The sequence below is a fragment of the Schistocerca americana genome, chromosome 6, assembly GCF_021461395.2.
Source record: "Schistocerca americana isolate TAMUIC-IGC-003095 chromosome 6, iqSchAmer2.1, whole genome shotgun sequence".
In the NCBI taxonomy this organism is placed as follows: Eukaryota; Metazoa; Arthropoda; class Insecta; order Orthoptera; family Acrididae; genus Schistocerca; species Schistocerca americana.
Window position 1 is genome coordinate 89,931,497 of NC_060124.1, and position 23,087 is coordinate 89,954,583.

The following is a 23,087-nucleotide window of genomic DNA, read 5'->3' on the forward strand; positions in this document are numbered from 1 at the left end:
TCGGCCAGCGTTGCAGCTAGCCTTCATCAGGGCCTTACGTTAACTGCTAAATGAACACACTTGGATTCCTTAAATAGCTGCACGAGAAAACCGTGTCGTTACTTGATTGGCTGTACTAGGAGGAGGAGGAGGGGTGAAAGGTATGCTTTATTGGTGTTTCCTTTATTATCTGTTATTGGCTGAAATAGCTGTTTTCTATTGGTCTTTATATTAATCCACCCCATTGGAGGAGACGGACGAATAGCGAACAGGTGATGGCTGTGACGTCACACTGTTTCCATGCTGTCCAGAAGCCGGCTGCGGCGTGCCATTGCTTTGTGTGCTCGCGACCACTACTGCGGCTCTCCGCGTGTCCGCATGGGCCGCCACGGCACTGCCGCCGCTCCGTAGCCCTGCTATTGCAGGCAGCCAAGACCTCGGAAGCTTGTACCCGTCCTCTCTATTCATGTTGGCGGGTCTTTTGGCTATTTCTGTCGCCTCTCTAATCTTTCTTTTGAAAGTGAGAGGCTGTTTCGCCAGGACGTGGGCTTCTTGAAAAAATATTGGTTTCCCGCACTCGTCCCGGTGTTCCGCCACTGCTGACTTAGTGTGTTGTTTCAGGCGGATATAGCTTTCATGTTCCGAGAGCCTAGTGCTGATCGGACGTCCCGTCTCACCTATGTAAACTAATCCACACGCACAACCAATTTCATACACGCCAGCTGTGTGTAGTTTGTCAACTGCATCCTTGGTAGAACCGAGCATGTCTGATAATTTGTTTCTGCTTCGGAAAATTGGTTTGATGTCGGCTTTTCGTAGAATTTTGCCAATACGTTCGGTGACCCCTTGTACATATGGTAACACAGCAATGCTCTGTGCCGCCTCCTCCTCTTCCCTATTAGTCTTAAAATTATGACGATGCGGTCTGATACCCTGAAGAATTTTATTGAAGAAGACAACGGCCGCGGAAGCCTACGCTTACATTTAACCAACCTGTATGGGCAGGAAATCCACGGAAACATCAAGAAGTTAGAAGCACTGCGTTTAAAAAGATGTAAACTGCTGAATGACCTTGCTTTTTTGAAGAGATGCAGAGACACGAGTGTGGTGCCGTATTCTTTGCGGTTGACGTCTCACATAAAAACGAACAAGGCGAGGAATATCTGTGTTAACGCCAGTAAAGCATTGCTACGGGAAAGGATTTGCCACATCCGCATAAGTCTCGATGCTCACAACAGGAATTTGTGTGATCTGCACCTATTTCTGGCCGGAAAACTTCTGATGGAAGACTGGGATAAAGTCGACAGGTTAACCTTTCAGCAAGCATCAAGGACCAGCAACAGTATTACTAACCGCCAGATGAGAAAGTACGACAAACTACAACAGAAAGCCACGGACGAAACATTGACGCTGGACAGGCGACGGACAGTGGTCAACCTCTCCAGCCACACCTTGAGCGAAGCAACCACAGCAATCCTGGCCAAGGGGATGAATTTCGCAGTCGCACCTAAGCGAGTTCCAAAAGAAGATATTATAGAATCCGTAGAGGCTTCGGTACGTCATCTGCCACAGGCCGAGGCGGAGAAGATCCGGCAGGAAACGGTCAGAGTTCTGAATAAAGCAAAGCCACCGAAGCAAAACATCAACGCTGAGGAATATCATGCCATTAAGGAACTCAGGGACAACCCCCACTTAGTAGTGGTACAGGCAGATAAGGGCAACGCCACTGTAGTCTTGGACACTACTGATTACAACAAACGAATGGAAGATATTCTCGCAGAACCTATCTACAAGAAACTTCAGGGAGATCCGACGGCCAAGGTAATCAAAACGATGCAGGCACTGCTCAAGCACTCTAGAATCAATTTCGACAAGGCCAGAAGATTCATCCCGCAAGTGACACAGGCACCAAGGATATATGGTGTACCGAAGGTACACAAAACCGACTTCCCCTTAAGGCCCATAGTAAACAGTATAAATTCGCCGACCTACTACCTAGCGAAAGAACTGGCACCTAGGCTCCGACACCTAGTGCATCAAACCGAGTCCTACGTTAAGGATTCCACTCACTTCGTGTCTCTCCTAAAGGAAATGCGTGTTACGGACCAAGATCTGATGGTTAGCTTCGACGTCAAATCCCTATTCACGAATGTCCCAGTGTCAGATACTGTGAACATCCTAGAAGAACGCGTGGCACCTGATGTATGTGAGCTTGTGCGCCACTGTCTGACGACCACCTATTTCAGGTGGAGAGGTCAATTTTATGAACAAACTGACGGTGTAGCTATGGGCTCACCCCTATCGCCTATCGCAGCAGAAATTTTCATGGAGGCATTTGAGGAAACAGCCCTCCAGTCCGCACCATTACGTCCAAATTGTTGGCTTCGCTATGTCGATGATACTTTCGTCATCTGGCCCCACGGAGAAGAGGAGCTACAGAACTTCCACAAGCACCTTAACCAACAGCATAGAAAAATCCAGTTTACAATGGAAACAGAGAAGAATGGGGTGCTGCCTTTTCTCGACGTGGAAGTTTATCGAAAACCTGATGGTAAACTTGGCCACAAAGTGTACAGGAAACCAACCAATACGGACAGGTACCTTCACGCCTCCTCCCACCATCACCCCACGCAGAAGTAGTCTGCCCTGCACACGCTAACGAAGAGAGCGTACAGGATAAGCGACGAAGAACATCTGAAGACAGAACTTGAACACCTCAGGTCCATCTTCGGAACTAATGGCTATGGGAAGCAGATGATAGACAGCACCATGTCGACAAGGGAGAAGACTAATAGGCAAGAGGAGAAGGAGGCACAGAGCATTGCTGTGTTACCATATGTACAAGGGGTCACCGAACGTATTGGCAAAATTCTACGAAAAGCCGACATCAAACCAATTTTCCGAAGCAGAAACAAAATATCAGACATGCTCGGTTCTACCAAGGATGCAGTTGACAAACTACACACAGCTGGCGTGTATGAAATTGGTTGTGCGTGTGGATTAGTTTACATAGGTGAGACGGGACGTCCGATCAGCACTAGGCTCTCGGAACATGAAAGATATATCCGCCTGAAACAACACACTAAGTCAGCAGTGGCGGAACACCGGGACGAGTGCGGGAAACCAATATTTTTTCAAGAAGCCCGCGTCCTGGCGAAACAGCCTCTCACTTTCAAAAGAAAGATTAGAGAGGCGATAGAAATAGCCAAAAGACCCGCCAACATGAATAGAGAGGACGGGTACAAGCTTCCGAGGTCTTGGCTGCCTGCAATAGCAGGGCTACGGAGCGGCGGCAGTGCCGTGGCGGCCCATGCGGACACGCGGAGAGCCGCAGTAGTGGTCGCGAGCACACAAAGCAATGGCACGCCGCAGCCGGCTTCTGGACAGCATGGAAACAGTGTGACGTCACAGCCATCACCTGTTCGCTATTCGTCCGTCTCCTCCAATGGGGTGGATTAATATAAAGACCAATAGAAAACAGCTATTTCAGCCAATAACAGATAATAAAGGAAACACCAATAAAGCATACCTTTCACCCCTCCTCCTCCTCCTAGTACAGCCAATCAAGTAACGACACGGTTTTCTCGTGCAGCTATTTAAGGAATCCAAGTGTGTTCATTTAGCAGTTAACGTAAGGCCCTGATGAAGGCTAGCTGCAACGCTGGCCGAAACGTTGGCGCAATTTAAAATTATGACGATGCGGTCTGATACCCTGAAGAATTTTATTGAAGAAGACAACGGCCGCGGAAGCCTACGCTTACATTATTATAGCTGTTTCACTTTTTGCTCAACAGTAGCGAAATGTGCCAGAACTTATAACAAATTACTGCTGAATATTTACAGTTGAACAAATGTTTTTATGAGATACAAATCCTCCGTGCCACACACATGTAAGACACACGTAAGTCATCCAACAAAATATTAGAAAGTGCTATCTTACTGCTACAATGGGCTAATATCCCATTAAAAGTTTGTTGACAATAAAATAGCATCGTTTCAATGCGTCTAGGAAATGAATAAATTAATAAAACAAATGTTTATGGAATTTTGACAGTGTTTTTCCACTGCAGGCATTATGTAAACAATAGCTAATTTCAGTAACTGAACACTTGAGTGCTGAAATTTACTGTGGTAGGCCATGATACCTTGTGGAAGGCGACCAAACTATTGGTATGTGTATCTTTCACGTTATCTCAGTTTGTAAGCAGACAGAAGTTACCAGTTCCGTGTGTCACATATGTCAAGCAGGATGTGAAGAGGTTAAAAATCATTTTGTTTGTAGGAGAAAACAGTCTGATATTTTTTGTTGACACTGGGTGTCACAAGAAACATATGATGAACAATATTTTTTTAGGCTGACTCTACCTACCACCTGCAAAAATGAAACTGCACGTACCTGCCAAAAAACATGATATAATTGTGTTTCTTGTAAGAGTTCACAGTCATCTTGGTGTTGTGGATACTTTTAGTGTGTCTCAAGGCATTCTTCAGCAAATAATGTTATTGTAGATAGTGAATTTTGTATCTTGGATGTGACTGTTCTTCATCCAGATAAATTGATTATTGTCACTCCATCTCTGATTTTGATATTTTGTTGAGAAAGAGAACAGTACTATTTTCTAGGACAAGTTGTCTATACTGTAGAATTCTTGTCAAGTGTACCTGATAAATGTGTGTGTTCAAAGTGAACTCCTATCTCCAAATATATGGTTTACTGTCATGGAATTACTGTCTGCTGTGTCCGCAGCTTGTGGTCGTGTGGTAGCGTTCTCGCTTCCTGTTCCCGGGTTCGATTCCCGGCGGGGTCATGGATTTTCTCTGCCTCGTGATGACTGGGTGTTGTGTGATGTCCTTAGGTTAGTTAGGTTTAAGTAGTTCTAAGTTCTAGGGGACTGATGACCATAGATGTTAAGTCCCATAGTGCTCAGAACCATTTACTCTCTGCTGCAAGTCTTTGCTGCATTACTGTTTGTGCAGCTCAATTTGATGATGCACTATTATGTATTTTTCTCACAGTGTAGTTATCTACTAATTCACAGAGTAATTATCTACTAAAGAATAATCTGTAATTATCTGTATTGTAATAATAATAATAATAATAATAATAATGACACTGCTAGCCAACTGGAAAATAATTTAAATCCAGATAGAGGTGTTTTGCAGGATATGCTTCCTGCAACCACCCTAGAAGGAAAACTAAGACAGAGGATGAGATGGTCAGATGAAGTTAATCGACACCTCATGTTCTGTTATTACCAAGCAACAAACCTAGGAACCAACACAACTGGATACAGATCACAAGTATACACAACATTTATTACCAGATACCCAGAATTAAAATTTTTAACAGAACGACTAGCTGATCAGATCCGTGTAATAATAAAAAATAACAGGATACCCCAGTCAGAATTAGAACACATCAAACAACAAGTACAACAAATACTGGAACAAAATAATGTGCAGTCAGAAGAAGAAGAAAATGAAAATACAGTAATGGACTCAAACATCCCAGAGCAAACAAACAAAGAACAACACGCATCAATTAAACAATCAGAGGAAAATGAAATCTTAAGACAGCCACCAGAACAAGCACAAATAGAACACGAAGTGAGTGACACACACATGTTAGATATAGAAGAAAAATTTCAGCTGACATATATATATATATATAATACAAAGACACAAATACAGACATTAGACCATTCTTGCTTAGACCGCCAAATAACCCACAAGTCGAAACAACAATAAAAACTATCAACACAATCATACACAACAAAATAAATGAAAACACAACTATGGAAGAGTTACAACTACTGGTTTACATAGGAGCACTCACTACACTAAATATACACACTAGGCAGAGATCAGAACCAACCAACACACAGAAGAAACCCACAAAACCAGCATGGCAACACAGGCTACAGATCAGAATAGAAAAACTGAGAAAAGACATTGGACAGCTAACACAATTTATAAGAAATGAAATGTCAGAAAAAAAACGAAAAAGGTTAGGTAAAATCTCACAACAAGAAGCGATAGAGCAATTAGATGAAAAGAAGCAGAAATTACAAGCATTGGCCACACGACTTAGAAGATACAAAAAAAGTGAAAATAGAAGGAAACAAAACCAAACATTCAACACAAACCAAAAGAAATTTTACCAGACAATAGATAACACACACATTAAAATAGACAATCCACCAAACATAACAGACATGGAACACTTCTGGAGCAACATATGGTCAAACCCGGTACAACATAACAGGCATGCACAGTGGATACAAGCAGAAACAGACACATACAAGATCATACCACAAATGCCTGAAGTGATAATTTTGCAACATGAAGTCACCCAAGCAATTAATTCTACGCACAATTGGAAAGCCCCTGGAAATGATAAAATAGCAAATTTCTGGCTAAAGAAGTTCACCTCAACACATTCACATCTAACTAAATTATTTAACAGTTACATTGCAGACCCATACACATTCCCTGATACACTTACACATGGAGTAACTTATCTGAAACCTAAAGATCAAGCAGACACAGCAAACCCAGCTAAATATCGCCCCATAACATGCCTACCAACAATATACAAAATATTAACTTCAGTCATTACACAGAAATTAATGACACGTACAACACAGAACAAAATTATAAATGAAGAACAAAAAGCTTGTTGCAAAGGAGCACGATGATGTAAAGAGCAACTGATAATAGATGCAGAGGTGACATATCAAGCTAAAACTAAACAAAGGTCACTACACTACGCATACATTGATTATCAAAAAGCTTTTGATAGTGTACTCCACTCATAGTTACTACAAATATTGGAAATATACAAAGTAAATCCTAAATTGATACAGTTCCTAAACATAGTAATGAAAAATTGGAAAACCACACTTAATATCCAAACAAATTCAAATAGTATCACATCACAGCCAATACAGATTAAGCGTGGAATATACCAAGGAGACTCATTAAGTCCTTTCTGGTTCTGCCTTGCTCTGAACCCACTATCCAACATGCTAAATAATACAAATTATGGATACAATATTATTGGAACATACCCACACAAAATCACACATTTGCTATACATGGATGATCTAAAACTGCTGGCAGCAACAAATCAACTACTCAACCAATTACTAAAGATAATAGAAGTATTCAGCAATGATATAAATATGGCTTTTGGAACAGACAAATGTAAGAAAAATAGCATAGTCAAGGGAAAACACACTAAACAAAAAGATTACAATTGGATAACCACAGCGACTGCATAGAAGCGATGGAAAAAACAGATGCCTATAAATATCTAGGATACAGACAAAAAATAGGAATAGATAATACAAATATTAAAGAAGAACTAAAAGAAAAATATAGACAAAGACTAACAAAAATACTGAAAACAGAATTGACAGCAAGAAACAAGACAAAAGCTATAAATACTTATGCTGTACCAATATTGACCTACTCATTTGGAGTAGAGAAATGGAGTAACACAGACCTAGAAGCACTCAATACACTTACACGATCACAATGCCACAAATATAGAATACATCACATACATTCAGCAACAGAAAGATTCACATTAAGCAGAAAGGAAGGAGGAAGGGGATTTATCGACATAAAAAACCTACATTATGGACAGGTAGACAATTTAAGAAAATTCTTTATAGAACGAGCAGAAACTAGCAAAATACACAAAGCAATCACTCATATAAATACATCGGCTACACCACTGCAATTTCATAACCACTTCTACAACCCTTTAGATCACATAACATCAACAGAGACGAAGAAAGTAAATTGGAAAAAGAAAACACTACATGGCAAGCACCCATATCATCTAACACAGCCACACATCGATCAAGACGCATCCAACACATGGCTAAGAAAAGGCAATATATACAGTGAGACGGAAGGATTCATGATTGCAATACAGGATCAAACAATAAACACCAGATATTACAGCAAGCATATTATTAAAGATCCCAATACCACAACAGATAAATGCAGACTTTGCAAACAACAAATAGAAACAGTAGATCACATCACAAGCGGATGTACAATACTAGCAAATACAGAATACCCCAGAAGACATGACAATGTAGCAAAAATAATACATCAACAGCTTGCCTTACAACATAAACTTATAAAACAACACGTTCCCACATACAAGTATGCACCACAAAATGTACTGGAGAACGATGAATACAAATTATACTGGAACAGAACCATTATAACAGATAAAACACCACCACATAACAAACCTGACATCATACTCACCAATAAAAAGAAGAAATTAACACAACTAATCGAAATATCCGTACCCAATACAACAAATATACAGAAGAAAACAGGAGAAAAAATGGAAAAATACATCCAACTGGCTGAGGAAGTCAAGGACATGTGGCATCAGGATAAAGTTGACATTATACCAACTATGCTATCAACTACAGGAGTCATACCACACATTATCCACCAGTACATCAACGCAATACAGCTACATCCAAACTTATATATACAACTACAGAAATCTGTAATTATTGATACATGTCCAATTACCCGAAAGTTCCTAAATGCAATGTAACATATACTGTACAGTTGCTTTCCATTTTTGACCAGACATAACGTCTGAGAAAAGAAAGAATAATAATAATAATCTGTATTATGTATGGCTGAGTTTTTGTTTAGTTGTACCATGGTTGGAATACGCTCTGCCTGTGTACTTTTACTTTTAATCATATTTCATGGAAAGCAGTCTCTAGGAAATAAAAGGAGCTCAAAGGTATACACTTATGTAACTATGTGGCAAATGCATCCTCAAATATGTTGTTTGACGCATACGTCATGCTGCAAGTGTTTGGTTTTGTGCTGTAAATTGAGGTCCCCCTGCGGCTGCAGGGAATGCTGTTTTTTGCAATCATTGCAGCACTTGTTTATTCCTTGTATTTTGCAACATACTTGTGATGCTTCCTCTGTGTCTTTACTGTTACAGAACTGTCATTCATGTTTTCTCATCGTATATCTTAGTTTCAGATAAACAGTCAAGCTTATACTCTCTCTCATTCTGGCTTGTTATACTTTCACTACTTGTAACAACGTACTGTAGTAGCGCCTTGACTGGGAGAATAAAGTTCCTTTCAATCTCTGTAACCTATGGCAATTGTTATTCTGATCTAAACAGACAGACTGTCAGACAGGCCAGACTCAGTCCTATGGCCAGTACTACATTACAAAAACCTGAATTACAGCTGTGTGTGGCTGAGCAGGATGGAGGAAATGGTATACCCCTGGGGCTCTTGCAGAGAAGTGGAGTTTGCCACCCACTGGCAAAATTGTAAAAAGCCTTGGTATAGGTTTAATCTTGATATATTACTTATTAATCAGTCTTATATCTCTAGTCTTGAAATGAATTCCAAGTAGCTCATGTAACCATAAAAGTGTGATATGCAACTATTGACAGTCATGTGTTTTGAGCGGAGACTTAGATCACATTGATTCAAATTGTACACAGTTTTTAACTAGTGATGTTACCCGTTGCATCTCTTTTGGCAACCCTTGTCTTGTAAGACTCCAAGGCTCACTCTTGAGCATTCTGTGCAGTGTTAGTAACTCCATGCTGCAGTTACTGTGACGTAAAGGTATCTGCTGAAAACACCAATCAGTACGCTTTGGCCGAATAACTAATACAATTCAAAACAAATATTTATGCTGATACATAATGTCGTATATATTAAAATAATGTACCATTGTATTATTTCAACCTCATAAACATTATTATAATACTAATTTTGGACGCACTTGCTCATTTATATAAAATCACAAGGGTACAGGAAACTGTAACTCTGGTGCTTATGGAAATAGTCCCTAATTTAAGTCTGTAAAACTTCTGTATCCTCACACTTGCCATGCCACATAAGTGAGTAAGAATGTTACTGTTTTTATGTAATTTGATTTAAATATTAAGCTGTACAATAAGAATTGCTTTTCATTCATGTACAACAGATACTTGAACATCATTTTTTTTCTTCTCATTCAATAATTGTTATTCTACTAGTGGGGCAGGGGGGCAAATCATTCAAATGGTTGTTACTTTGTTATATTGTTGTGAAAAGACAAATTGTCTGTGCATGCTTTAAACCAACCTTTGTCATTGACAAGAGCCTGAAAACTTTTTGCACTCAGTGAGAAAGCTATGGAGAATGTACTGACCATAATTTTCAGTCTGCAAGTCAACATTACTCTTTCTGCTCACCGAAAGAAAATGGTCCTACTAGGACATTACATAGAAGTTTTGTGTATTAACTGATTGATATATTCTGTAAAAGTCCACATGCACAAAATATAAGTCTTAGTATTCTGTCTAATATACCTATCAGAAACAGCACTATTAACTGTTCAGATGTGACCTGTACAGGAAGTTCCAAATAAAATGATCTATCGCCCAGACTTCTAATCACAAAAGTTAATTGCTCACTGTAAAAGTGGAAAATATTTTCGCCACTTGCCATGCAGTTTTGTCAACATTACAATTTGCATACAAACTGTTACTTCCGTGAAATCTAAGCACTCCAGGATGCTGTACAGTTCTCACAAGTTATCCCTACTTTATCGAAAATGCTTTTGGTAGCTGCCCAGCTGTGACATCAACCGAGGCACAGAGCATGCAGGCATTTGACTGACATGGACAGATTGATATAGTGGTGCGAAGTGTCTCTCTGGCTGTATTTATATATGGGTGCAGCGGACTGCCAAACCGAACATCTGCTATCAACCGCCTTAGCCACCGGTAGCAGCATCTAAATGATTCCTTTCTTGGACACACATTAATTAATATCTCTGTTCTTTTAATAATTTACAGCCTTCTCAATTTTTATATAAATAGAGTTAACTTTGCTTTAGTTACTGAAAAAGTTTTAGCTCAATTGCATGTAAATTTTGGCACCTGGAATTTTTAGAGTGGAACCAACAGTAGAACATGACCTCTGAACTCTGTCTTTAAGATTCCTTATAATTATTATTATTTACAATATAGTCTTGAAACTTGGTAAAGCTGTATTATTGCATGAATGTAATCGAGTGCTGTAAGTAGAACTTTCTATTACAAATACAAATGATACTTAATCTATTACGAACAAGGACATTTCCCTTCCAAATTTGGTTTTTAGTAAATAACTTGAAAACTGATAGAGGTAGCTTATTGGTATCACATTATATGAGGTTTTCTCATCCAACTGGATCAAGTTGAGACTTGTAACTTTCAATTGTGACGTATATTTTCATATTCTAAACAGTTTTTAGCTTTGTAGTCTTATTATTCAGTGCCACATATGTTTTCCTTAAGATTGCATATGTTGCATACCATATTCATTTGATCATTCTGAAATCTTACAATGTTAACATTAATACAAAGGGTATTAGGAAAGTTCCGCAGTACAGCTTTATGAACTTAATTTTTTTGAAGTAATTATTGCTTCATTGAATACACCTCTCTATCCTCCAAAACCAGTCCCTAAACCAGTTCCCCCAAGTTTCTGTAGGAAGTAAGGTACACTCACTGTCCCAAGCCTCCAGGAGGCCCTCATCACATGAAAACTGCACTCCTTTCAGCTTCATTTTCACGTGCGGGAACAGTGAAATGCCACGAGAAGCAAAGTCTGGACTACAAGGAGGGTGCTCAAGAAGTTTCAGTCCTGTACCCCGCAAATATTCGATGGATGCTTTGGAGCGGTGAACTGGAGTGGTGTCGTGATGGAGGAAGCAAATGTCCATTCTTAACTTCGATCGCAGGTTCTTCAAAGAGTGAATGACTTTTGGCAGGCACTGCTCAGTGTACCACTTACCTGTGACTATCTTCTGTGTTCAAAACAACACACTCCACAGTTCCGCTCAATTTGGAAAAAAGAAAATTATAATTTTCTTCTCTACTGACAGGGATTTTCTGACAGCTGTGGGTGTGTCGTCATCTTCAAAAACTCAAGCTTTGTTTTGACTCTTACTCGACACATCATAATATTACAGCCAAATCTCATCACCTGTCATGATGTTATTCATGTACTGAGATTGTCCCTTAGAAAACTTCTTTTTACATCTTATGGGACCAAGTCACACGTCATGTAATCTGCTCTTCTGTCAGTGTGAATGCAGCACCCAGGGACAACAAAGTTTCTTTACTTGCAAATGATCATGCAGAATCGAATGAATTGCTGCTGCATTTATCCTTAAGGTATCCTCTATCAGCTTGTAGGTCACTTGTGTGTCTTCATCTAACATTTTCCTCCGTAACTGATGATTGTGGCCTTTCTCATCTTCTCAGCATCCTCCAGAGTAAAATTTTCTCTTTGGAATTCTCTGTACCACCTGAATATAGTTGTACGATGTGGACACACATCACAGAGTGCAAGATTCATTTCTTCAAACCACAGGTCTATGTTTCAACCACGCACGAAGTTGTACCACAAAACTGCCTGAATCTTACTTTGTGACGACGGTGCAACAGCAAGCACTTCGAACTAACCCTAATAATGAATGACTGTGCTCAAAGACTTGGCACAATGGCTACAATGCAAGAATGAAGTATTCACAGAATTCAGCAACAATCGGCCTCCTGCAACATCTTGTTGCATCGTACTGCAAAACTTTCCTAGCACCCTTTGTATGCTGAAGCAGACACTGATGAAGTTTGGAAAACTTATTTTAATTTTTAATTTCACTCTTAGATTGTGGGGGAATACTTGCATGTTAAGCACAGGCGTGTTGTTATGACGTGGTGCTGATAGTAGTGAACTGGAGTAAACCTTGGCACATTTGCTCACCTCTGTACATTAATGGGATGGCACGTGTTTACTCAAAATCTTCAAACTATTTCTGTTTTGCTTTTAAAAATTACTAGTTTGAGTTGCATCACATAGTTGTACACATTTTTGTGTGTTATTATTTGTCATTATTATTATTATTATTCTCTTTCAGAATCAAATAATCATATGGACTTTTATGGAATCACTTCTGTTAATTAATAGAACTGTATGCAGCTATTTTGATGCCAAGCAATTCAGCAACAACATAAAAACACCATTAAACACTATCCAGCAACATCTGCAAGCTAATATTAAATGAACAGAAGATTTTCTATGAACTGAATATAATTTTGAATTACCTTGAACAAAGAAAAGTCAAAATCTGGAATTCAAAGGTATATCGAGAAATTTGGTGCGAACTGATTGTATGATACCCTGACACTTCACTCTGTGAGAAGAATAGCTCAAGAAAGCAACAGCAGATACTGCAGTAAGCATCCTCATCAGCGCGAGTGGTGATTTGCAGTTGTCACTGCTACAGGACACGGTCAAGAGGCACAACCAGCAACACAGCCCTGTGCACAAGGCAGCAGCAGACAATGGACAGACACAGTCAATGCTTCATATATGAACTCTCAGCGGGTTTCGTTGCATCAAACCCCAGCGGGTTCTGTTTCTTTAATGCATAATTTAATGTTGAGTGATTTCTTAATTGCAACTCATACACTGATCTTCTCAATTGACAGAGTGAACTTGTTAGGTGAATAACAAGTTTTATAGTGAATGTGTTAGACAACTGTAGCAGCCTGCCAGATGTGGCCCCCATGGAGGTGCGGTCCTGTGGTATGCCCAGGCACTAATGAGATAACATTCAATTGACAGTCATTTATTTCCAAGAGTCTTACAGTCACTCTTGCCTTGTTCCCAGTGCAGCCTAGAAGTGGTTGTGCTGAGCCTGCATTGCATGGAGATGCAGAATAGCAGGTCAGTGTCCAGTGAGAAATATGCTGGCACTGCCTCTGGCATTGTTTGAGGTCAGTACTGCGGCTCGTCATAGGAGGGTACAGGGGCCGGCACGTCTCTGCAGCCTAGCATGGGTGTGGACATCTGTTGGAGCCTCAGTGCTCTCATTGAGTGTAGCTGCACTCAGGCTCAGCTCCAGTTCTTGGTTGTGGTGATGGCAGGTTAGCAGAAGATCCAACAGCGACATGCCTGAGAGGCACTTCCAGTGTAGCAATCTATCCTTTTCTGTAAGTTATAAGTTTAAATGAAGTGGGGCACTTCAAAATAACAAAAATAATTTTATTTCAGGATTCGTCGAGAATGGCCAGCCCCTGAAAACTGCCTCGTGATTTATTTTAGTTTCTCTAACCAAAAGGAACTTCCCTCTATGGCCATTTACAATTAGGCTTAGAACAAGTGCCTTAGACCAATAATAAGCAGAAATAGAGTAACAAATACATGCCACTAACAGGATCTGACAACTTAGACATATAAGAAAAATCACTTATTTCACCAAATTTATAAATGAAGTAAGTGCTGTGTGTCAACAAGCAAAATAATTTTTTTTAAATAAAAGGAAATGCTTGATACTCACTTTTAAAGACAAATTTACAGTTAACGCCATTGAATGGCCAGAAACAGTAAATACAAAATCCTTAAATTAACTTTCACACACTGGGGCATGAGAGGGAGGTGGAACAATAGAAACAATCGGAAATGGTGGCAGCATCACAAAGGGCCAAGCTCACCCAAAATGTGGCTCAAGCGTTCAAAAATTACAATCAAACCACAGAAATTTAACTAGCTGGCCAGCTGCTTTAACAAAAGGAGGCATACCTTTATTAGCCACTGCATTCAGAAATTAAATAGTACATATAAGTGGATATTTGTTTTGAATTAGTTGCAGTTGAGGCGCATGATAGCAGGCACCTAAAACTATATAGTGAGGCCCCTTTCTGGGCTTCTTTACCATGTACATTTTATGATCATGATGCTGCTGCTGCTGATAATAATAATAATAATAATAATAATAATAGCATCCTATGCTCGTCTTCAATAAATGTGGCAACTGCTTGCTTGCTGCAGTTAACAAGAAAATTCCACGAATAATGCACAAAACGCAGTAATTCGTGATGTGTGCTCAAAACAACCAGAAGCAATCTAATACAATCAAGGACACTTGTTTAACAAATTCAAATCTCTGTCCAATGACAATAAAGATTTCAACAGTTTTCAGATGAGAAAAAATTCTAGACCAGGTTCCCCTCTGTCATGTGGTTGAGAGGCTAGTGGCTTGAATTCAGATAGGTGTCTCAGCATCAACAGTCCTCAGTTCAGACTGCTGCTTCTGCGCCAGTGATCAGTCTGCCAGAAAGGTAAACTCGTCTGCAGCAACAGTGAATCCTGAACAGACCACTGTGCGTCCAATAAGTCAACTCTCTTAACGTATACCATACTTGCCTATATATCGCTGCATGGCACCACATCACTGCCCCCTTTTGAAAGGGCGTCCACTGGTAACCCAGCAACCGGGCAAAGAAATTCCTACGGAGTGGTTATTATTGATACTGCATGTATGTGACCCAGATATGTCACACGAATGACTCGAGAACCTTGCTAGACATCACATGTAATTAATTCTCAGTTTGATGATGACTGATAGTTTAATACAGGACTCTTTCAAATAGATACCCCTTGTTTTCTATCTGAGAGACACAAATTGAATCGTTTTGCAGCATTTCCTGTTCTAATTTAGTTCAAAGGATATTGTGATTTACTTTGTCAAGTGTCTTTGACAGAACACAAAATTTCTCAATAACGTGTAATTTGTTAGCTAACAAATATAGTATAGTCTTGCTGTAAATGTAAATAGCCTGTGATTTTGACAGTATATTATTTGTAGTCAGACGGTTAAGAAGTCGCTTGTACATTACCTTTTATAAAATTTTTGAGAATGTTTGAAAAAGTGAAACTGGACAAAAGTTTGTTGATATGTCTTCATCTCCTTTCTTACACAGAGGTTTAAGTTCAGCATGTTTTGGCAAACTGGAAATTGTTCCTGTGGTAAATGACGTTTTTCCCAAATCACTTAATATGTTATTGAACTTGTAACAAATCTCTTCAATTAAGCTTTATCATGTTGAGCCCACAGTTGAATTGACACTAACTTTAATGATTAATGAAAACCACCTCAGCTATATTATTACACATTATTGTGTTAGGACCAGTCTTGTTCTTAGAATACTTTCTGGGTCCTGAATTGTGCTAAAGTCATTATGTAAATTGTCACACACACACACACACACACACACACACACACACACACACACACACACACACGGCAGTCAGACAATTTGTATCATGACTTTAGCACAACTTGGCAACTGGAATATATGTTCTAAGAATAAAACCAGTCATAACACAATAAATTTGTAATAATACAGCTAACATGTTTCATTCATCGTTAAAATTAATATAGAATTAAATTTTTGGATATTTTATCATCGCTATTAAATTTTTGATTATATACAGGGTTATTACAAATGATTGAAGCGATTTCACAGCTCTACAATAACTTTATTATTTGAGATATTTTCACAATGCTTTGCACACACATACAAAAACTCAAAAAGTCTTTTTAGGCATTCACAAATGTTCGATATGTGCTCCTTTAGTGATTCGGCAGACATCAAGCCGATAATCAAGTTCCTCCCACACTCGGCACAGCATGTCCCCATCAATGAGTTCGAAACGGTAAGGCTTCTGCCTTAGCCTTTTCCGTAAGATTTTCCAAACCGTCGGCTGTGGTACGTTTAGCTCCCTGCTTGCTTTATTCGTCGACTTCCGCTGGCTACGCGTGAAACTTGCCCGCACGCGTTCAACCATTTCTTCGCTCACTGCAGGCCGACCCGTTGATTTCCCCTTATAGAGGCATCCAGAAGCTTTAAACTGCGCATACCATCGCCGAATGGAGTTAGCGGTTGGTGGATCTTTGTTGAACTTCGTCCTGAAGTGTCGTTGCACTGTTATGACTGACTGATGTGAGTGCATTTCAAGCACGACATACGCTTTCTCGTCTCCTGTCGCCATTTTGTCTCACTGCGCTCTCGAGCGCTCTGGCAGCAGAAACCTGAAGTGCGGCTTCAGCCGAACAAAACTTTATGAGTTTTTCTACGTATCTGTAGTGTGTCGTGACCATATGTCAATGAATGGAGCTACAGTGAATTTATGAAATCGCTTCAATCATTTGTAATAGCCCTGTATTTTTTAGTTGACTCTTGGTTTGATACGTATTATTGAAGTTATTAGTAATGGCTGCTCTGTGATATTCTATGGCAGCATTTACTCAACCTCGCCACTTCATCTTTTTTGTAACAGTTATGAAATGCTTGTTAAAAAGTTCGGCAACACTTCATACTACTGTTACCAATGTACGATTTACTCTTAAAGCTTCTTGTTCTTACTCATCCTGGGTTCTGCTTGTTTCCCATATTTTGATACCTATTTTTTCACACAGTTTATTTGCTTTGGTATCTATATTACTATCTACAGTACCTTGTATTGTGCAATAGCATCGGCACCAGTGCTGTTTCTGACTGAAAGATATAGTTTCCTTCTTATTCTTTGAGACACCTTTATTCTATGAGCAGTCCACGGTGTTTTTTGATAAGACTGTAGTCTAATCTTGGTTACATTTGGGTTAAAACCTTTTTCAAATAAATAAATATGTTATATTTTTCATTCATGTCATGGGCACTTTATATGTCAATCCACGTCCTTGAGGAGTTTCCTAAAATATTCATATTTTTGCCACACTGACAACCCTCCTGAACTCACATGTAGTAGATTTTTGATTCCCTGTCAGTATTAACATTTAACACATGGAAATGCATGTTGTGGTTTGAGAGGTCATTGCCTGTTGGTCTTAAAATTTTGTTCATTATACACTCCTATAAAGACATTATCAGAGGCTCATTTTTAGTAATTAGCTACCTTATTTGGGAAGTTTACAATAAGAATTAAGCTGAATGATAATGTTTTGAGCTACAGTAAAACCTTCCTGAAGAGTTTTTAAGAAAAATGTGTGTTAAAATCCTTGTAAACCTCTATTACTTTGTTCTTTATTGTTAAATAGGCCGGTAAAACTTTAACATAATTTATGAACAGAGTAAAATTTCCTGCAGGTGCTTGACATACACATAGTACTATAAAGGTCTTATTATGAAACTCTACTGCTGTTGAGCAGATGTCCATATTTTGATACAACCAACATGTATGTTCTTAAATGTATGATAATTCCTGAAAGAAGGGGCAACTCGTCTTTCTCCATTCCTGCTTTACAGAAGTGAGATGGTGACCTAGATCATGTAGCCCTTAATGTATCTGTACACTCCTGTGCAAACAAAGTGTTCAGAGAGGCAGATTATGTCAGCTGGGTTTGATGACTTTAATTCGTCAGTTAACACTCCTGGTACTTGTTAAAACATTCCACCAACTAAACTTCTATAAGGCCACTTGAATGCTGTATGTGCTTGGCACAGGTTACTTTAAAATAACTGGTAGTCTATTAAATGTAACTTACCTGCACCATTTATATCAATTTCTCACTGCTTGTGTCTGTATATGTGTGGATGGATATGTGTGTGTGTGCGAGTGTATACCCGTCCTTTTTTCCTTTTTTCCCCCCTAAGGTAAGTCTTTCCGCTCCCGGGATTGGAATGACTCCTTACTCTCTCCCTTAAAACCCACATCCTTTAGTCTTTCCCTCTCCTTCCCTCTTTCCTGATGAGGCAACAGTTTGTTGCGAAAGCTTGAATTTTGTGTGTATGTTTGTGTTTGTTTGTGTGTCTGTCGACCTGCCAGCACTTTCATTTGGTAAGTCACATCATCTTTGTTTTTAGATATATTTTTCCTACGTAGAATGTTTCCCTTTATTATAACGAAGAAAGTAGTAAGTTACACAAAACCATGTGTACCGCTTGACTAAATGTATATTAGAGTTTATAATATCATTAAATATGAGTAAGTTATTGAAAGTCAACACCCATGACTTACTTCCTGTCATAAGCATCTGATCTACATCATTATTTATGTTCCACTGCCAATTTATCTTTTGATAGGAGTTAAGGTTCACTTAAACATGAGACAGAAGAGAACATTCTTTATTACCAAAGGATTCATGACATATTAGTAGCAGGCTTTCAGTTAGCAGCTGGTTTTGATGAAGTCTTCTTTTTTGATTTCTTCTTTGCTCGTTTAAACCAAGACCTTGGACCAAGTGCAAATGGGGCAGTTCCATTTGTCTCCAGGAAGAACATCCCAGAAGCACTGCAGAATTATAAGAAGTCACTATTCTCAGCAGTTCAGTATACTTTAAAAAAATTCAAAGGTTTAACAAATATGTGTATGGAATACACGCAACGTAAGAAAGTAACGTGGACATATCAGAACCAAACTATTTAACGGCGCACACTTGAATATGTAAGTCTTTATAAAAATCTATGTATCCAGTGATCAATTTTGTCAATACATCATAGGATATGGAATGTGTCAGTTTTACAAGTTTGTTTTGGTTACATTCTATGGTATTACATAAATCAGTTTCATATTAAAGTATCTAAAACTTAGGTTCTATTACAAAAAATCTGTTAGAGAAAAATAAATATGTTTACAATAATAAATAGACAGGATCACAAAGTCTAGGAATGTATCTGAGAGTTACAGGTACATGGATATTATACAATGTGGTTCAGGAACCCTTCTGTAGTGTAAATAGGAACTGCCTTAAGTTTTTTAAACAAGAGTTCATCATCTACTAAACACTTAATTTCTGAAGGAAGGGCATTAAAAATCTTAACAACCACTGCAATAGAACCCCTTCCTCCTCCCATTAACTGCATCTAGCTCTCAGTTCTGCAGCTACACCCATGATCAACAAACTATTGTAAAGTAAGTAGATTGGGATGCATTTCATTTAGCTACCTTTCTCACCAATTTATGTACTACAGGAATAATGTATACATAGGTTAACAACAATTGTAGTTTCTGCACTTTAAAGTGTTTCTTTTTTTTATTTTTGCAAGCAATTTATTTTTTCGGATATTAGACATCTTTTATGGTACAGGAATGGAGTTCCTCATCTACATCTGTACTCTGCAAGCCACCTTATGGTGTGTGGTGGAGGGTACTTGGAATACCACTGTCACTTCACCTTTTTCCTATTCCACTCGTGAATAGTTCGCAGGAGGAATGATTGCTAGTAAGCCTCCCTGTGAGCTCAAATCTAATTTCACCTTCAAGGTCTTTTTACCAGGTATGCATAAAAGGATGTAATAATATATTGGTTGGCTTTTCTAGGAACCACGTTCCCAGAACTTTAACAGCAAACCACACTGTCATGCAGAATGCCTCTCCTGCAGCATCTGCCACGGGAGTTATCTGAGTATCTCTGTGATGCTTTCACCCTTGATAAACTAACACGTAACAAAATACACTGCTCTTCTGTTGATCTTCTCTATTTCCTCCATCAGTCCTATCTGATACGGATCCCAGTTTGACAAGCAAGTACAGGTCTAAAATGGTTTCATAAGCTGCCTTCTTTATGGGTGGACAGAACTTCCTGAGGACTTGTTTCATGAATCTCAGTCTGGCATCTGCCTTATCCATATTTGGTTTAGTGGTCATTCCACTTAAAATTGCAGTATATGCACACTACCGGTACTAGATAATTTATAGATGGGACTGTACTAGTGATTGTTCTGCAATTGTGTAAACATACAATAATGGGTCTTTGCCTGTTTGTGTTCAGTATGTTATATGTGTGATGTTGAGGGTGAGTTGCTAATCACAGTCTTCCTGCATTTTACTACAGTTTTCTAGTGTTTTGACTTGTCTGTATATGACAGCCTATTCTGCATCTACATACAACAGCCTTATCTGCAAAAAACCTCAAGGAACGTCCAATGTCATCCACTAGTCACTTATGTATATTATGATAGGTAATGGCACTGTACCACCCCCTTGGGTGTATCTAAAGTTACTTTCATATCTGAAGATTTCTCTGTAATGAGAATGACTTGCTATGTTGTGTGTTTATTTTTGAATTTGTTGAATGCTTCACGCTTGGCTCTCCTTATGCAAAAATTTGGGTTTGTTCAATTTGTGTTTGCCTGTGAGGCTTTGGCTACATTTAAATTTGCAATTAAGCCCTCTTTTCTTTTGTAGCAACTGTGCAATATGGCTGTTGAACTACAGTGGGGCTTTCCCACCCCTCACAACTTTGTTCTGCACATACCAGTATCTGCGCAAGTAGTATTGTGCAATACTGTTAAACTTTCTCCTTTGATGCTCAACTTTTTTGGTACTAGTGATGAAGTTTTCATGTTGATCACTCAGATAATCTGAAATATGTTTCTTGCCGCTCTTGCTAAGCAGAAATATCTTCCTACTTTTCCTTATATTCCTGTTACAGCCATTCAGTGATGCTGATTCCATGTTCCATGATAATGAGTTGTATAGCTTGGGCCTGTTTGTCACCAGGATATCTAAGATATTGTCTCTATGAATCAGTTCTCTGTTGAACTACTCAAGGTAATATTTGGAGAAGATGTTTAGAATAATTTCACAAGTTTCCCTGTCCGTGCCACCCACCCTAATCACTTGAGTCTCTCAGTCTATAGCAAGAATGTTGATATCTCGATCTAGTGCTATAAGATGATCAGGATTTTTACACAAAATGTTCATAAAGTTTCTCACTACTGATCCTGAGGCAGGGTTTGATAAAAGCATCCAGTGACTATGTTTGATCCACTTTAATACTTGTCTTCATCCAAATTATATTGCATTCAGAATAGTTACTAAGCTCATTAGATACTATCATAATTTTTGTGGCTGTAAATTCACCTCCACCTTTGACATTCAATCTACCTTTTTGATGGTTATTGGAGCAAGCCTCTAGGACTGACCCAGACTTTGGTACGTCACTATGTGTGTGTGCCCTGCACTCGCACAGTTGCTGTGAGCCCCGCACAGGGAGAGACTTTAATTATTGTTGTCGTGGCCTTGTCTAGCCATGAAATAGTATTTTCAGTATTTGCATAGTATATTATTTGCATTTCTGAAGGAACAGACACTGCGGCGCTCAACAGCTGTGTGAGATAAATGAAATGTATTTAAATTGCTAATGCAATTAGACTTCAGCTACACTATTGATTAGTGACAAGGAAAATTTGTGCCTGACCAGGAATGAAGCCCAGATTTCTTGTTTATCGCAAGAAGTTCCCTTAACCACTTTGGCTAACTCAGCACACTTCCAGGACCGACCCAAACTTCCATACATCAGTGTGTGTCTACATCCTGTACTCACTCACTTGCTGTGTTTCCTACTCATGGAGAGACTTTGTTGTATTGTCGTGGCCTTGTAAAGTCTTGAAATAGTATTTGCAAGGTCTGTGTTATACACTGAGGTGAAAAAAGTCATGGGATACATTCTAACATTGTGCTGGACATCCTTTTGCCCAGCATAATGTAGCAACTTAACATCGCATGGACTCAAGTCGCTGGAAGTCCCTTGCAGAAATACTGAGCTGTGCTGCCTCCATAGCTGTCCATAGTTGCGGAAGTGTTGGCACAGCAGGTTTTTATGCAAGAACTGATCTCTCAATTATGTCCCATAAATGTTTGATTGGATTAAAGTTGGACGATCTGGGTGGCCAAATCTTTCACTCGAATTGTCCATAATATTCTTCAAAGCAGTCATAAACAACTGTGGCCTGAGCTGAAAATGGTTCCAAAGTAGACGAACATAACCATTCCCACTCAACGATTGGTTCAGTTTGACCAGAGGACCCAGACTATTTGATGTAAACATAGCTTAAACAATTATCCCCACTATCTTGCACAGTGGCTTGTTAGCAACTCGGCACAGTTGCAACTTGGGTTCATGGCTTCGCGGGGTCTGTGCCATATTCAAACCCTACCATCTGCTTTTACCAACTGAAATTGGTACTCGTGAGTAGGCCGTGGTTTTCCAGTCACCTATGGTCCAACCGATATGGTCATGAGTCTGAAGAGAGACAGCAGGCGATGTCGTCCAGTTAGCAAAGGCACTTATGTTGGTCATTTGCTGCCATAGTACATTAACAGCAAATTTTGCTGGACTGTCATAATGGATACATGTGTCATACATCCCATGCAGTTGTTAAGTGAAGGCCTTCGACCACTGTATTGACCTGGTGAGAGGTAGTGAGTGAAATTTGACTTTGCAGATCTCGAAGTACTAAGTTTCCCACGATTTCCAAAATG

At 39.2% G+C, this 23,087-nt stretch overlaps 2 protein-coding genes across 2 annotated transcripts in view; one reads left to right on the top strand and one right to left on the bottom strand.

Annotated features, from left to right (window-relative positions):
- The first annotated feature begins 1,338 nt into the window (after positions 1-1,338).
- LOC124619978 lies at positions 1,339-13,413 on the top strand. Its single transcript, XM_047146642.1, has 2 exons — positions 1,339-1,800; positions 13,309-13,413. The coding sequence occupies exons 1-2, from the start codon at positions 1,339-1,341 to the stop codon at positions 13,411-13,413; spliced, it is 567 nt and encodes a 188-aa protein (XP_047002598.1).
- A 5,572-nt stretch (positions 13,414-18,985) lies between these two features.
- The window catches only part of LOC124619797 (pancreatic lipase-related protein 2-like), a 200,383-nt gene continuing 196,281 nt past the window's right edge, over positions 18,986-23,087 (bottom strand). Inside the window, exon 6 of the mRNA XM_047146388.1 lies at positions 18,986-19,112. Coding sequence (XP_047002344.1) covers positions 18,986-19,112 — 127 coding nt within the window. The remainder of the gene's footprint in view (positions 19,113-23,087) is intronic.

What these genes read in the sequence shown, in the direction of transcription:
- LOC124619978 (XM_047146642.1), top strand. Translation starts at nt 1,339, where the DNA reads ATGAGAAAGTACGACAAACTACAACAGAAAGCCACGGACGAAACATTG. An exon ending in AGGGAGATCCGACGGCCAAG is followed by an intron (nt 1,801 to 13,308) that starts GTAATCAAAACG and finishes GGTGATTTGCAG; the next exon opens with TTGTCACTGCTACAGGACAC.